Genomic DNA, 15,416 nt, shown 5'->3' on the forward strand with positions numbered 1-15,416 from the left:
ATGAAAATCTAATAAAAGATTCAATATTATGTATTTGTGTTTATTGTGGTGTTATTATCATGTGTTGATGTTTGTCAATAATATTTATTCAGTTGTAAGTGTTTTTATAATGTTAACTGCAAACTGTTATTATAATCATACTATTATTGAGGATCCTTGGATTTTAATACACTTGATACAGTATCAAGAAACACTCCAATTGTTTCCATTGGGGACCCTATTGTAATGAAAACCTTTATACAGAAATTTCTAATAGGCCTAGTATTTTCTGAATTTAAAATCTATATATATATTATGAAACCCACATAACTACTGTAACCTGTCTGATTGTAGTCTCGTTCTATTGTTAGACCTTCCTTCATCTAAGCAATAAAACATTTTTATTTTATTCCCTGTTCGCAATCACAGACTTTAGTTTCCCATCTCAGTACTAGGGGTTAATGTAGACTACTTCAAGAACTTGTGGTGAGGTATATTTGGATAAAATGCTCTAACCACATTCTGGCTATGCAAGGAATTAATATCTACATCCTTCAGAATAAAAAATAAACCAATTAACCAACTATTTAAAGATTGGTTTGATTATTCTTTGATCAATCTTATCAATAGATATATCTCAACAAACAGCTCAAAATGATAAAAGATTCTAGATTAGAAAGGCAAGTAAACCTCTTGGTAAGCTTTGTACCATAAGAAGCTTAAAGTAGGCTAACTCAATATTGCAATCAACATTGAAGCCTATTTTAAAATTCAATATTTGCCAACAAATTTAAACCATTTGCGTATATGAAAAGGTAAACTCTTTACAATATAGATTTAAACAGATTTATCAGCTTAAACTAATAAAAGGGTGATAAACATAAAGACAAAGGATAGTTTTTGTTTTTGTTGTGTAATATTTTATAAATGTCTGGCTACAAAGGAACTTAACATAACATCAACATATCAATGATAACTTATGGGCTATTGTACATCATATTAGATATAATTATTAACACAGCTTCAAGTAAGTATAAAACTGAATAAGACAATATGTGCCTATGCCATTCCTATCCTAAAAAACAAAATGGGCGGACAATGTTAAACTGATTTTTTCTTGGTCCTTAAAAAATTAACTCTTTTAAAACATTAAAAACATAAAAACTTATAAGTGATCTGTAGTTTAGTGCTGATTGTGTAAAAATGTAAAACAATTGTAAAAAGCTAGACAGGAAGGCACATACTGAGGCACTCATGTAAGCTTTGGAAGACAAATAAAAAATTTGATCAATAAAAAATAATTTTTAGCGCTGATCGATTTAAAAAAGTGACCTGACTATTTTCAGTTCCTAACACTAAATCCCTGTAGGCTCACCTAACCTAACTGTCAAATACTGTCTATCGATCCCTGGTCAGCATGGAAACACCTTGAACTCTGCTATGATAGGTAAAATGTTATACAAATTATAAAAACTCCGTAACAAAACTTACAATTTATCATCAACTACTACAAAAAAACATAACGAACAACATGAATAACAACCAAATACATTAATGCTACTTCCAGATAACTGAAAAATCCTGCGCAATGATTACAGTGAAAACAGAAAAGTACTTAATGGTAACCAAAAACAAAAAAATAACTCGATGTAATGAAAGAATAAAAAAGTACGAGTCCAACTCGAGACAAAAAATGTACAAGGCATGAAAGTATTGCCATTTAAAAATGTACAGACAAGTAACAAATTAGAAAATATAAACTTGTGTATTCAATGTATTGCTAAAAACTACAAAACTCAACCATCTACAGCTAGAGCGTAAGATACTTTATACAATAATATATAAACAACTAACCTATTGAACACTCACTTGCATTGCATTGTTTGACTTTAGAGGAGGTACAAATTAACCGGCTGAACCAAGAAATCTGACTATAAATAAATAGATTATGATAATATGCGTGGACTCTAGTCTAGGCTTTTGTACTTTAAAGATCTTTCTAGGAAATATAAATATGCTATATGTAGTTACGTTATTTGTGTAAACAATAAATAACATTTTATGAAAACTATTCAATATTGAAAGTCTACATCTACAGAATCTAGGGAGAGGGAGTTTGAAAACAGTCTTAATTTGGAAAACACAGTAAATCGACTACAATTGCACCAACATTTTCAAAATCACTGATGATTGTACTGATAAATATCGTTAATACAAAATAATCACATTAAAATAGAACCGTCTAAATGGTCTACATATATCTAACTGTAACAATACTTCTTTAAAACTCTTAAAGAAAACTGCGATAAACCAACTATAAAAGTACAAAAGTTACAAAAATGAACAATGATCTGATATCCGAAATGATCTACATTAAAATTACTCCAAATCAAAATTTGATTGAGCAAAACAGAAGAATCACAAAATGAAATCATCAGCCTTGACCGTTGCATTCTATTGTCTTTCCAGTTATACTTTGGCATATAGCATCGTTAGCAAGTAGATGTACATCTTAAACCTAAGCACAGCATTGTTGAAAAGCATAAGTTACAAAAAAGAACACTTACTAGCTCATATAAAAACTATATACAGCTATACAGTATGGCTTCAGCGGTTCTTGATGGTTGCTGCCGCTCTGGCCTTGCGAAGACTCGAGACCATTGCTCTCAATCTTTCTTGTTCCTTCCTGAGGGCTTGAACTTGCATGTACTTTGACTGACTCTCGGCGCTCAGCTCTTGACAGTAACTAGCTGCATCTCTCAGAATCACTACTTTGGCAGCTCTGTCCTTGCCAACCAAACTAGGAACCAATGTCTTCAACTCCTCAAAGCTGTTCCTCAAGTCTATTCTTCTCATCCTCTCCATGTTGTTGTGCAAGTCCCTTTTCTCCTGATCCTCTTCTTCGCCGAACCTCGGGTTCTTTTTTCTCCTAGTCGGAGTACTCTTCTGTCGTTTGGTCTGACGGGAGTACTTGTATACTGGCTCGTCATAGTCACTGTCAGAATCGCTGCTTTCGCTGATGTACTTCTTCCTCTTGTGTTGATGATGCTGACGCACTACTTGGTGTGACGCCTTCAGTTTCCTACTGACAGCCTCCGACGCAGACAGCAGCGACGTCGTGATCTCCTCTAGGTGTCGCTGGTCGCGGCGGGTTGGTCTATTTGGCAGATTACCTCCGCAGGACGACGATCTACTCGAGGACGATGATGACCTCTCACTCAAGGACACCACGTCGATCTCTTCGTCTTCCTCTGCAAATACAGAACACCGTTAATGTCACTCAGTACCATACTAAACTATCTAGGCAATACATGTGGTAAGTAATTTTAAGAGCGCAGGTCTTTGATATACATAATCCCGGCTTCAAATCCTACCAATCACCAATCAATTCTATCAAGTGATGAAGCCGCAATCTCAAAACCTAGCCTGAAGTTGCAGTAGGAGCGCCACGACGGCAAGGGCGTGGTAGAGGGTCGATAAGTGTTATCAGAGGGTGGGGGAGGCGACGCATTCCGACGCTCTGCATCGTGGCGCAACTGTGGCACGACAGACGATATTGCGCCAAACCTACCCTACTCCGTGGTTTATAATATAAATACCTCAAACATCAAAAATCAATTTAAACATTGAATTTCAGTAAAAGATACAAGGTCCTGTGACATTTACAGGTGATTGTTAAAACATTTAAGAGCTGTATAGTATTTTTCTTCAATTTGCGTACTCGTTAATTTCTCGATAAAATGTATAATTTAGTCAAAGAAAAAAAACTTCCCCGAAAAATCAAGCCAACTTTCCTTTGATGACTTTCCCCGCAAAACTACGTCGAGTGAATGAGAAAAAGGGCGATAAAAATAGCTAATTGAGAGGCTAGTCGCATTGCGTGCAGCATGAACGGATTGCCTGCTCTAGTACATGCAGTAGTACGCCGTGCCACGCTACACGCTATTGTATACAGCTATAGCCCAGCCAAGCTACGTCTACGTCAATGCTCAGACCTTGACCGCAGACATTATCGCTGAATTTTTATCAGAGGCGCCGTTTGGGGGCCGCGCCATTCAGCCTATTTTCGCTTTCGATAACCTGACACAGTATATGCGAAGGTTATTTAAACGTGATAAAGTATTGTGTGCTATTTGGTTTAAAATAAACATCTAGTGCACGGTAGTGATACTAGCAGTAAAATTATACGAAGTAGGCGTTTCATAATAGTTTTCCCAACCACATCTCGGTCCCCAAGTGTAGGCCTACAAGTAAAGTAAAAAATACGCATTTCGTTAAGGTATGAGCGATACTTAAAACGGCATAAAATTTACTGTAACCTAATCAATTAGCGAATAAATGTTTTTGGTGAAAAGATTTACAATAAAAATGTCCACATGATTATTTTATAAATATTCCACAAGATAAAGTTCCTACCGTGAAAAAAACTCGAGAAAAAATCAAAATATTGTAAATTAAAAAGGAAGAAACAACGTTATTAAAAACCTAAAGACAAGAATCTCGAGTAAAAAAAAACATATTTTAAAACACGATTTTTAAATAGACTGAATGAATGACATATTTGCGCGCGAAAACCCCCTTACGATGTATAAGCCGACGTAAATGTTTGTGTTGAAAACGAAAATAAATCTCGATTGTCAAAAACAATCAAAAACCTATAATTTCCACAAAATATTTCCAAGATAACGAAACTAAGCATACAATAGATTCCCCCACATGTAAAAACGCCTAACGTCCTGTTAACGACTGTAAGGTGAATGGGCACGTGTGAAGACACGCCTAAGTTCAAGGACGGGTTGTCGACCTCGGTGTACTACGGCGTCCATTGCGCAGGACCAGTCGATAAGGGCAGACGTGACGTCAGGGAACCGCCCTAGCGCCCTTACCTCCCCCTACACAGCCACCGCTACGTCACCTTCCCTAGTGTTGCGCAATCAGCAATACTACCCGGCCACTACATACAGGGTTGAGATTAGCGGAGGGATCAATGTTGTAGACACTGTTGAATTGTGACTTGATTTGGCGGGAATTGTAGGATCGTTTCGTTGGTGTAGGATCGAATCTGTGCTTTGCACAACTCACAAGTATGAGACTAACAATGCTCAAGAAAACTTCCGACAATAGACTGTTAAAAATAACGCTAATTGCCAATAATGTCTAAATGAACTGTATGGCTCAATTATTTCATATGTTTTAGTAACAATTCAAGACGAGGACTAAATATTCTGTGCAATCTCATTTTTAGACTAGTAGGCCTACTCCGCAAAAAATAATCCCTTAAAAATCTTAACAGACATTCAAATACAATATCAAGCACCCGAACCCTTCATCAGTCAATCAAAATTGATTAACGTCTAGAATCGTGAAAATTCTTCGAAGCACAAGCGTAGGCCTAAAAAATTATCTTTATTTCCAAATATTATAAAAATATTGATACAGCTGGTACAAACTAAATCTGTTAACGACCAACTAAACGTGAATCATACAACGGAAACGACTGGTCCCACGAGACAACTGAATGTAGAGCACAAAGTAATCGCAATCCATGAATGAACGGACGGAGGAAGCGACCAAGTGAAACTTCCGCAGGCAAATTGAAGAACCGCGCCTTCGTCTTGTCCGCATTCTTTTCTCACGCTGGGAAAATTGAAAATTCTGCAACGAGATGGATTTGAAAACGATTCATTTCACAAATACATCGTTTCTGAAGAAGATGTTTATATAGACATTACCAATTATTTATTGTTACACCTTACAATATAAGAGAGCTATGTATCTACATAAACGAAATAAAACGTAATAGTGAATAAAATGATCGAAAACGGTTTATTGGTGATGATCATTTGTTTAAAATTAAAAATTCGTTAGTCATTGTTGCATTCTCAGCAATCACAGTTATGTTATCAACTTAGCTTATCTTGACCCTTGACGCATACCAATTTCGTAACTGAGTACACACAAAATCTTGCGTACATGGAAATATATCATTTTATAAGAGTACTAAACTACTGTTTTCTGTTCACATACACGACAGCTATTTCAGAGATTTTCGAGTGTAACAGCCTATTTGAACCACCCGAAATCCTACGTAGTAAAAAATCACACAACTTCACACCGTCCTGCTCAAATTTTGAATCGCAGGGGCGCGGCGGGGCTGAGCCAAGCTACGATTCCCGATATTGATCGCAAGGGTAGTACTCCAACAGGTTGCCCCCCCCCCCTGCGTCTAGACTTCCCCAACAGCCCCGTCTACGTCAAATCGCACGTCAAAAACACATGTCGTTGCCGCAACGATAGGCTATATATTACAACCCCAGTCGGTCCTTACATCCCTCCCAGTGACATATTGGAACCATCCCGGCCTTCTAGCGAAATGAGCATTCATTTCAAGGAGTTTGTATGCTTCATTGAACGGTGATACGTTTTTGCTGCCACGATTCTTTTGGAGAAACCGCACAAAGCCCACAATATAACGGTTAAGTCGAGGAAACATGCTTTCTAGACAATTTCTGGAAAAATATGCAGAAAACAATATTTGGGGATTTTAAAATAAATTTTGAACCAAAACCGTGAAATATTGGGCTGTCACAAGGAAATTGTATTCTTTGAGATACGATTTATATGCGTCATTGAGTGGAAAAATAAGTTTTCCCTCGCAGTTTTGGTGACAGAGTACCAGCATTTGAAATCACATTCAGGGCTTTAACGAAAGACAATTCCCCACAACCTAATAAGAGCCAGATTTACAATATTTTAGTTCGTCTTTAGATTTCTACGAGCCATTTAAACTTTAAGTTATTTCAAATTTACTCAGAACTAGCTGTGTACCCGTTCTACGCACGGGGATCTTATAATATTCAGTTGAAACCTTCTTATATAAAGAACAGCAGTTGGTTTGCATATTTTAAGATATGCTGGCCAAACTATTATACATAGCTTCATTTTATGTTGTTTTTTGTTGTTCCGGATCGGTATGACAATCAATAAAAGGTTAAATTACCTCTGTGTCTGCCGGTCGATCCTATAACGGTAGGCTTACTTTTATTTTTACTATCTGATCTCGTTTGCATGGCTCAATCACGTCCTGGTTGAAGTTCGTTCGCTACGCTCACTCACCTGTATGTTGGAGCTCGTTCGCTGCGCTCACTTTCCTTCAGGTTAGCTCGTTCGCTACGCTCACTTGCCTTCAGGTTAGCTCGTTCGCTACGCTCACTCGCCTCCAGGTTGCAAATTAGCTGTTGTCATAAATGTAAAAGAAATAATAGTGCTAGTGCTGCACCCTGTTGGTAATCCTTGTAACTTTAATGCTATTGAACATCACAGAACAGAACCAACTTGTTTAATTGAAACAGCTGTTAAGATTCAATAATTTCATTTCTCATAAGGTTAACATGGGCTTCCAGAAATTCCACGTCAAAAATCGACAAAAACTTGATTTTCAAGGGTTTACTGTTAAATATCTAACTGTCTCATATTCGATGAAATACGTCTAAAACCATCTCATATATGTATAGTATTTGGAAAATAAGTTTCAGGCGGGACAGTGCTATAGTTATTGAGGAGTAGTTGTAATAAAGTGCGTATTTTAGCGTTACCAAGAGATAGACAGACAGACAGACAGACAGACAGACAGACAGAAATTGAGATAAGGTTTGATTCGGTTTCTCTGACCTATGAAATGTAAAAATAACCAAAAAGTTCATTATTCTAAGCAATGTACAGACAAAACTCTAATTTTATTTATATAGAAGATACTAGGAAGCTTCCCATATATTTATTCCAAAGCAAACATTTAGCCATGAACTGTGTATTAATCAAGCACGAAGAGTAATTCCTCACTAAGCCTCACAGGAATCACTAGTAACCTGTCTACAGTCCACACAAGGCAGCATTTTAACATTCCAGGTACATTCCTACTGAGGACTGAGGTGACTAACCTGGGAGTTACGTAAGCTTCCCCTCCCAACGTTGGATCATTCATTGGGAACGAGCGCTAACTTAAGCCGATTACCTTATCTGTGATTGGTTGACAGCTACAGGTATTGGGCTAACTCGTAAAGGGTTGGGTACTAAACTTTGGCTGTGCGAGTGGTTTTCCATAGGCCAGTAGAATGTAAAAAAAGTTTGGGTTTCTTTTATGTTCGGTTTGAGACGTGATTTTAAATTTAAATTTTTGCGACTTTCAAATAAACTATTCAAAAGGGTTTTCATAAAAAAAGTTTAACCTTAATGGGATCAAACCAGCGACCTTCAGACTGTCATGCGAGCACTATATCACTCATTAGAAATTATCACTCATTAGAAATATATCCAAGATGAGTAATAACTCATCTCTCAACCACCTGCCTCCATCACAACTTCTTTATCCAGGAACAGGTGGACCACGAGGCACTAGCACCTGCCCAGGTAGGCGTTACAAGATGTAAAAGTAATGACAGTTGTGAGACAGGTGCCACCAGAGCACCTAGCTCCTCTCCTGTGGCACCTGCCGTGGTTGTCGACCTACTGTCCCAAGGCCATGGTCTGGCTGTCTGTCAAGGTCAGAGAGACCTTGGAGTTGTGACTGTCTAATACAAGCTGTCAACCCATTATGTTGCCGCGGAGGTTTAATCGCATGAAAATCACACTAGTAAAATGTCATATAATATCGAAAGCCTGACTTTGTTCTAGAATTTCGAAGCTAGGGGATTTGATTAACACATTGGGTGCGGCGGTATCCATATGGATACCTGGAGTCCATCACGTAGAGGCGGCGGTATCCATATGGATACTTGGGTCCTCCTGAACTTCAATATTTTCCTGTGGCTCAGCCGTTTGATATTTCGAACTAATACTTTGTAGCCACCTGCGTTGACACAGTTGAATGACCGTGGTGACCTTGTTTTCTATTTTTGTCGCGTTATCAGTAGGGGGGGCGGGATGGGGGTGGGCGAGCGCGCCACGTGCGTTTGTTTACGACCCTTTGCAGAATGTTTCCACGTTAGCGTGTAGTGGGTGACTTGCTTTTTGTTGTGTTGTAGGTTGGTAGTAAAATTTCCCCAGAAAATCCCCGTCTGGCAAACTTAAAAATCAACTTTTTGTCCCGTCTTTCTCCCTCCAATTGTTAATACGATGGGACCGGCTACGTTCCAAGCAGTGCTGCTATATGTGAGTGTTTAGCGAACTACGTCGACTCTTGTTATAAAACAGGACATCACCGCACGTTATTTGCTATTCGTCATACCGAAATATGAGAGCCAATCACCCGGCAATCGGGTTCGTTCGACGCTGCGGGCTGCGCCGCACTGGGGCTACGCCTGCTGTTTGATGGCCCGCAGCGAACGTGTTAAGTATAAGATATACGGTACTGTAGGGATCCTGATGTAGGCCTAAACATCTTATATCATAGTAGCCTAAATTCATGTTGTAGTTGTAGGCTATGAGATATTCTAAGTAAAAACCACAAACAAAATGTGAATTAAGCTTTTAGTTTAATTTAATGAATCAGTCCGCATTTAGTGCAAACAGTCTTGTATTTGTAACGGTTCAGTTCTATTTGTGATGTCGCTCGAAGGCCGCGCATTCCATTTCTAATCTAGAGACAAATATTTTGCTGTTCATTTGTTAGACTATGGAATTCCATAGCTAGATACTGTAGTTCTTTACCCTTCGTGCTCCAAATGAGCTTTTTATCAGAAGTTGGTTGAAAATAGCTTAATTTATTAGATAAGATTAAAATCAGCTGTTTTCGATGTACAGCATTTCGTGCTGTAATGTTGTTAGTGTCCATAACCTATTTAAGTTCGCCAAGGTTGGCGCACCTGTACCCCACACTCTATGGGAGGTAACTTCTAATTGCCCCCTAGGCAAGTTTATGCTCCCTCCCCCCCTGGCGCTACCCCTGCCCGCGTCCCACCCTTCTTATCTTCCTACAGATTCTTTACGACCGACAATTCACGTCCCGCCCTGTAATCTTGGGTGATACAGACGCCATTTTCAACTAAACGAACCGTCTTAAGTTATTTCGTCTGGATCTTTTGAGCTAACTATAAATATTTAATTCTTACAGCTTTTGTCGGTAGATACCTCAAACGTTTGCCCTTATGTTATAACTCTTATGAATTCTGCATTGATGGGTTTTCTATCGAATTAGGCTTACATAACAGGTTGTTAAAAGTTTATTTGTTTTACGTTACAAGGCTTAGCCTACTGTCTTGTAATTATTAATGTATGAGACCCATAAAAATTACTCCAAGATATAGGATTCTAAAATTTTGACGTCGTCACACGCAAAGATAGAATGAATACACACATAATGAAACTCAGAATTATACATAGATTGGATGGCAGCTATGAGTAAAAAAATCAAATAAACTCCTGTATTCAGTACTTATGATGGATAGACAGTAAAACCCGCAGATAAAAACACAAATCAAAATTCAAAATCGATGCACACGTTTTAATCGTGGTAGAAAACCAAATATCCAGCTTCCAATATCACTGATTCTCCGGTGTTCAAAAACATAAACCACCATAAAACGACGACAATTAAATTCAACAAGGTACAACAACGCCAAGATTACGCGCAAGTACATTCCCATCAAAATTAAATGTCCGCAGCGGAGCCGGATTTCAAGAACAGTGATTTAAACATTAAATGCCCGGCGAGCGAGAGCGAGAGAGACAGAGAGGAATGCAAGGTGACCTTGTATAGGCCAATGTTTCCCGCGCTTTTCCCCCTCCACAGCCGCCGCCCGCCGTCTGACCCGGCCGCAACATTGTGCAATCTACCCGCGAAACCCCGCAACTGGTATGGTACTCGACCTGTCTGGCGTCTGACTGTCAAAATCATGTGACGAGTGTAGCTTAACAGCTGATCGTTCTGTCACTATCAACTAAACTGGGCTTATCCATACATAAATCCCAAAGTACCCATGAACTTATGACAAAACTTTAAGTCACACCCCCTTAAACCAGGTACTTAAAATGTTGGTCATGACGAGAAACCTTGCTCTAAACTATCCATTATTTCATAAAATGCCCTTTAAGGTCGTAATTCCTTTCCATAGGAAACTTCCCATGTACCCAATGTTAAAAATACCTCAGATGTACTTATTTGTTTGTTATTTTTTTCAAGTAATCACCTTATTAAATCAGGTGTGATTAGGCTATTTGTTTGTACAGTATTATTCTGTTTTTTTTTTTTTTTATTTCAGCTTAACCTAACAAGTCAATTATTTTATTAATAGTACTTATGAAGTCAACCGGGTTGAAGCCCTTGGGTAACAGCTAGTCTAAATTGTCTTGTTTACCTTTTGTATAGCTTGGTTTATCAATAAAAACAAAATGTCAATTTCTAGTAAACTAAATAACACGACACATAACGCTTTCATAAAATAGGCTACTTCATTATCTGATACGATAAAGGCATTCTACTGATGATTTAAGATTTTGACATCCAACTCTAGTCCAATGTATCGTTGCCTATATTAGGTAGGCCTACATTATTCTCCCACTTCTGAAACATTTCCAGTACATACTACTAACAAGACAGTTTCTAGAACTCACCAGAATCTGAAGGTGTGACGACTCCCAACTCCTCCGGTCTGATGTTCTTCTTGCTAGAGACGTCGTAGTTGTGGTCGGTCTGTGGCGGTACCTCGGGCTCCCAGGCCTTGGGTGTGGTGATGGCCTCGAGGGCGCTGCGGAACACACTGGTCGTGTTATGGGGGTCTATAGGGATGGGTGCAAGATCGTCATCCTCTGACTGCGGCGTGTCTGGTCGCGAGTTCTGAGGGGTGGGTAGCTCGCGCTTCACAGGGGTAGTGTTAGTGTACGCGGGGGTGTGAGTGGGAACAGAGGGTTTCGGCGGAGTCACTGTAGTCCTATTGAGAAGCAGACTTCTGCTCTCAGGCTTTACCGTTCTTACTTCTGTCCTCTCACTCGCGGGCACTATGGTAACCACTTTGTTGGCACTGTGGGTGATCAACACCCCGGGTGTGGTTACGGGTTTGGGTATGGGTGTCGGTACTACGGGTGCGGGTGGTGGTGGCTGAGGTTTGGGCACAGGCCCCACTGTAGTCCTTTGGAACTCTTTGTTACAACACTGTCCTCCCCACATACAATCGTGGTTTCTGCTCTCCCGGAACTTCTTGGAATTCAAGCACTCGCCGTCGCTGTCATCCTCACTGTCATAGCTGCTGTCGAACACACTGGGGTCGACATCGTCCAGGTCGAAGCTCATGAGGTCGATGCGGTTGAAGAGTTCCTCATCGCTGCCAAAGAGCGACTCCAGGTCATCTTTGGAGTATTGTCCCCACGGGTCGCAGGGGTCGAGTTTGCAGACCGGCATCTTACTAGGTGAACTGAAACAAAACAGAGCTGTCAATCACCGGTTTTTACGATTCTTGAATCCTGTGAGCAACATAGGCCTACCATACCACTAGAACAGGCAAAATACAAATTATTTCAAGTAAGTTAAGTTAGGTACTTTAAATCGTTAGGCCTAAGAATACGATCTGTCCATCATCAATTCATCAAAACATTTTTCACTCGACTCTGTCCGTTATGATTATATTTTAGCCTTCAAAATAACTGGCCTTAAGTTACTTGAAAAGGATTATAAAGCTTTACTAATCACTTTCATAAGACCCAATTTAGCCTATCTGCAATTTGATCCATTATCCTTCTAAATTAAAATATTATTTCTATTTTAAGCTCCTGCAGAAACAAATTCATTCTAGTTGCAGTGCAATTTTTACTTAAACGCAAATGACTGTTAAGTTACTGCAAAACAAAATTTGTAATAAGGATGTTTTGTAGATGTAAAATAAGAAGAACAAATTGGCCTAACTAATCTTCAACATTGTTTTGCGGAAATACGATTGTCACACCAATTAAGCCTACTGCAGCCTATTTACTTAGGAAAATCGTTTAGGGCCTATTACAATATATCCAATCCTCTCACTAAATTTAACGTATTTATTTAGGAAATCCTTTCCTTAAATATTAAACCTAAACCATTTTTAGAGGACAATATAACCCTACACACAGTAGGAGGCTAAGTTATAGGTAGGCTACTGATTTCTTGCAATTCATTATAACTTAAGACAAAAATGGATTAACTTAGCCGAATCGATTGGGCTAAGTTATTTTACTCATGACAGTAATATCTTATTTGATCGCACTCTAATAATTTACCACGCTTAATATATTACAAAATACTGTATGCACGTTACCTAAGGTAAAGAACACTATTTTAAGTTTTTTAAGGAATTACTTTACTTACTAAGCTATTAAGTTTTAAAGTAGGCCTAGACCTAACTTAAATTTTCAACAAATTGGAACACCAATAAGTTTAGCCTATATACTTATTATTGTTTAATAATGTAGTACGTTTATCGCAATAAATAAATAGGCTAAGTTTCTTAAGCCTTAGTAATTTAAAATGGCGAATAGAAAAAAGATATGACTCAGTTAACTTCAAATAGCTCCCATAGCTACCTAAACCGTTGAGCTAGGCTTTATATTTTTTAAGTGTCATGCAACTTAAAATAAACAAAATGATATTCAGGCCTAGGACTAACTTATTATATGCTTAAAACTTCTTTCAGCTTCTTTAATATACTAGGATGACATTACACGAATTTGCGCATTTAAGTTAACTTTGAAAGAATCTAATTTGTTCGAACATCTGACTAAAGTGGGCCAACTTATCAAATAATAAGAACACAAAAACCCTAATATTGAATTCTTTCACCCTACCTAACTTATTTAGCCTAATAAATTTAATGAAAACAGAAATTCAAATTTACTATCCCAACTAACAGCTTAAGTTGATCACTTAAACTAAACGAGAAGACCATAAACTAGTCATGATCATAACTTAATGATTATTATGATGGCATCGAACCTCGAAACCATCAAAATGTAAATGCAGTTGTAGCTTTAGCTTCTCAGCTTCTCTCACGAATAATTCTCTAGATGTTGGTAAACGCGAATCTTCGACATGACAGAAGAAATGACAGATGTCAGTTATGTTATTGGGAGTATGTTTTATCTATGTTAATAGTAACTGCCTTCTTCTCTTCTACTACGAATAAAATTCGGACTAGAGTACTTAGTACATGGGCTCTTAGTTAAAAACTATGTAAAAAGTTAAACAATTTGTTAAATGCGTTAAACTCACCTCATTTTCACTCAAAATTATCAATCAATTTAATAGGCCTAAATTCTTGGTAACGCCACGACAATAATAGCAATGGAATGGGTATTTTTAAGTAAATCACAGAAAAGAGCAAAAGCAACAATGGATTATTAATATTTGCTTTAATTAAATACCAGCTGTTGGTTTGACATCAGTATCCGGCGCGGCGTGAGTTTGACAGCTGGCCACCGCCCACAAAATTCCGGCGAAAGGACAAAATGTCGTACTATAATTAATGAACATAGTTATTTGAAATTGTAAATGTAAATAATTAACAATAACACATAAGCTTATAATATATTAACAACAATAAATAAGTAAAATCCGCCACGACAATTTGATGACGTGGGAGTTCAAGTGCCACGTTCACTTCTTACTGGGTTATCAAAATCTTGTCTTCAATCTATAACATGTTAGTATAATGAATAATTCCTAATATATATTATCGTACTAACCTGGTAATGGATATCCTTAAGTGTAACACGAAGTCAATCACAAAATATCACAAGTCCAAAAAAGCCGGCCGGCACTGACGAACACCACTAAATTTATTTAGGAATAAATAGCAATTCGCAAAGAAACGTCAATCGAAAAACAAACTGAACAGTACTTTGCGAAAATTCACTAAACATTATCCCACAGTAAGAAAAGATAAATAGTCAAAGTCAGACTTTGACAGGAGAAAAGCCGGCAGTGAACGGATGACGTTTAGCGAGACCACTGCCACTACGACTGAGACTGAGTCGCTGCCGAACGAACGGAGTGATCAGCTCTATGCGACGGACTGACACTTCGGCTACGCCCGGGCCGGTTCGTATCCCTCCGCCGGCCTTGGCGCGCTGGCGGGAACTCGCGTAAATGGGTCATATCGTCTATCAATTTCTGTCTGTTACAGATTTTTAAGCAACTAAACTATCTACGAGTTGGTACATTAACTGTATCAATAAATCGTACTCAAACGATGTGTTCTAGTAGTATCCCTTCAATTGACACGTCGTACTGTCATATGTAACTCGATTTTATTGACGGACTATTTTGCTGCGCGCGCCGGCCGGTGGGGGGAGTGCTCGCCGGTACTTCCCGCCATGCCGCGCTCTCCTTCAACAATTTAAGTCTGCTCTGTTTTCTGAATCATCATGTATTTAAAGTCGATTCATTTGCCCTTTGAGAGTACTCCTTTGGACGGGAGCAGATGTTTTTTGGATGACTCAGCCATTCATTCAAACGATAAGGGCGTTCCAGTTAGTCGACT

General features: G+C 38.5%; 1 protein-coding gene across 1 annotated transcript; it reads right to left on the reverse strand.

Moving 5' to 3' along the window:
- Nucleotides 1–884: 884 nt before the first annotated feature.
- On the reverse strand, nt 885–14,935 carry LOC129003789 (transcriptional regulator Myc-2-like). The gene is made up of 3 exons (XM_054432091.1): nt 14,620–14,935; nt 11,527–12,323; nt 885–3,230 (listed from the first exon to the last, which is right to left on the reverse strand). The coding sequence occupies exons 2-3, from the start codon at nt 12,308–12,310 to the stop codon at nt 2,587–2,589; spliced, it is 1,428 nt and encodes a 475-aa protein (XP_054288066.1). The 5' UTR covers nt 12,311–12,323; nt 14,620–14,935; the 3' UTR covers nt 885–2,586.
- Nucleotides 14,936–15,416: the final 481 nt, after the last annotated feature.

Source organism: Macrosteles quadrilineatus, unplaced genomic scaffold (genome assembly GCF_028750875.1).
Source record: "Macrosteles quadrilineatus isolate MER2022 unplaced genomic scaffold, UCM_ALF_1.0 Scaffold_9__3_contigs__length_116548681, whole genome shotgun sequence".
Classification (NCBI taxonomy): Eukaryota; Metazoa; Arthropoda; class Insecta; order Hemiptera; family Cicadellidae; genus Macrosteles; species Macrosteles quadrilineatus.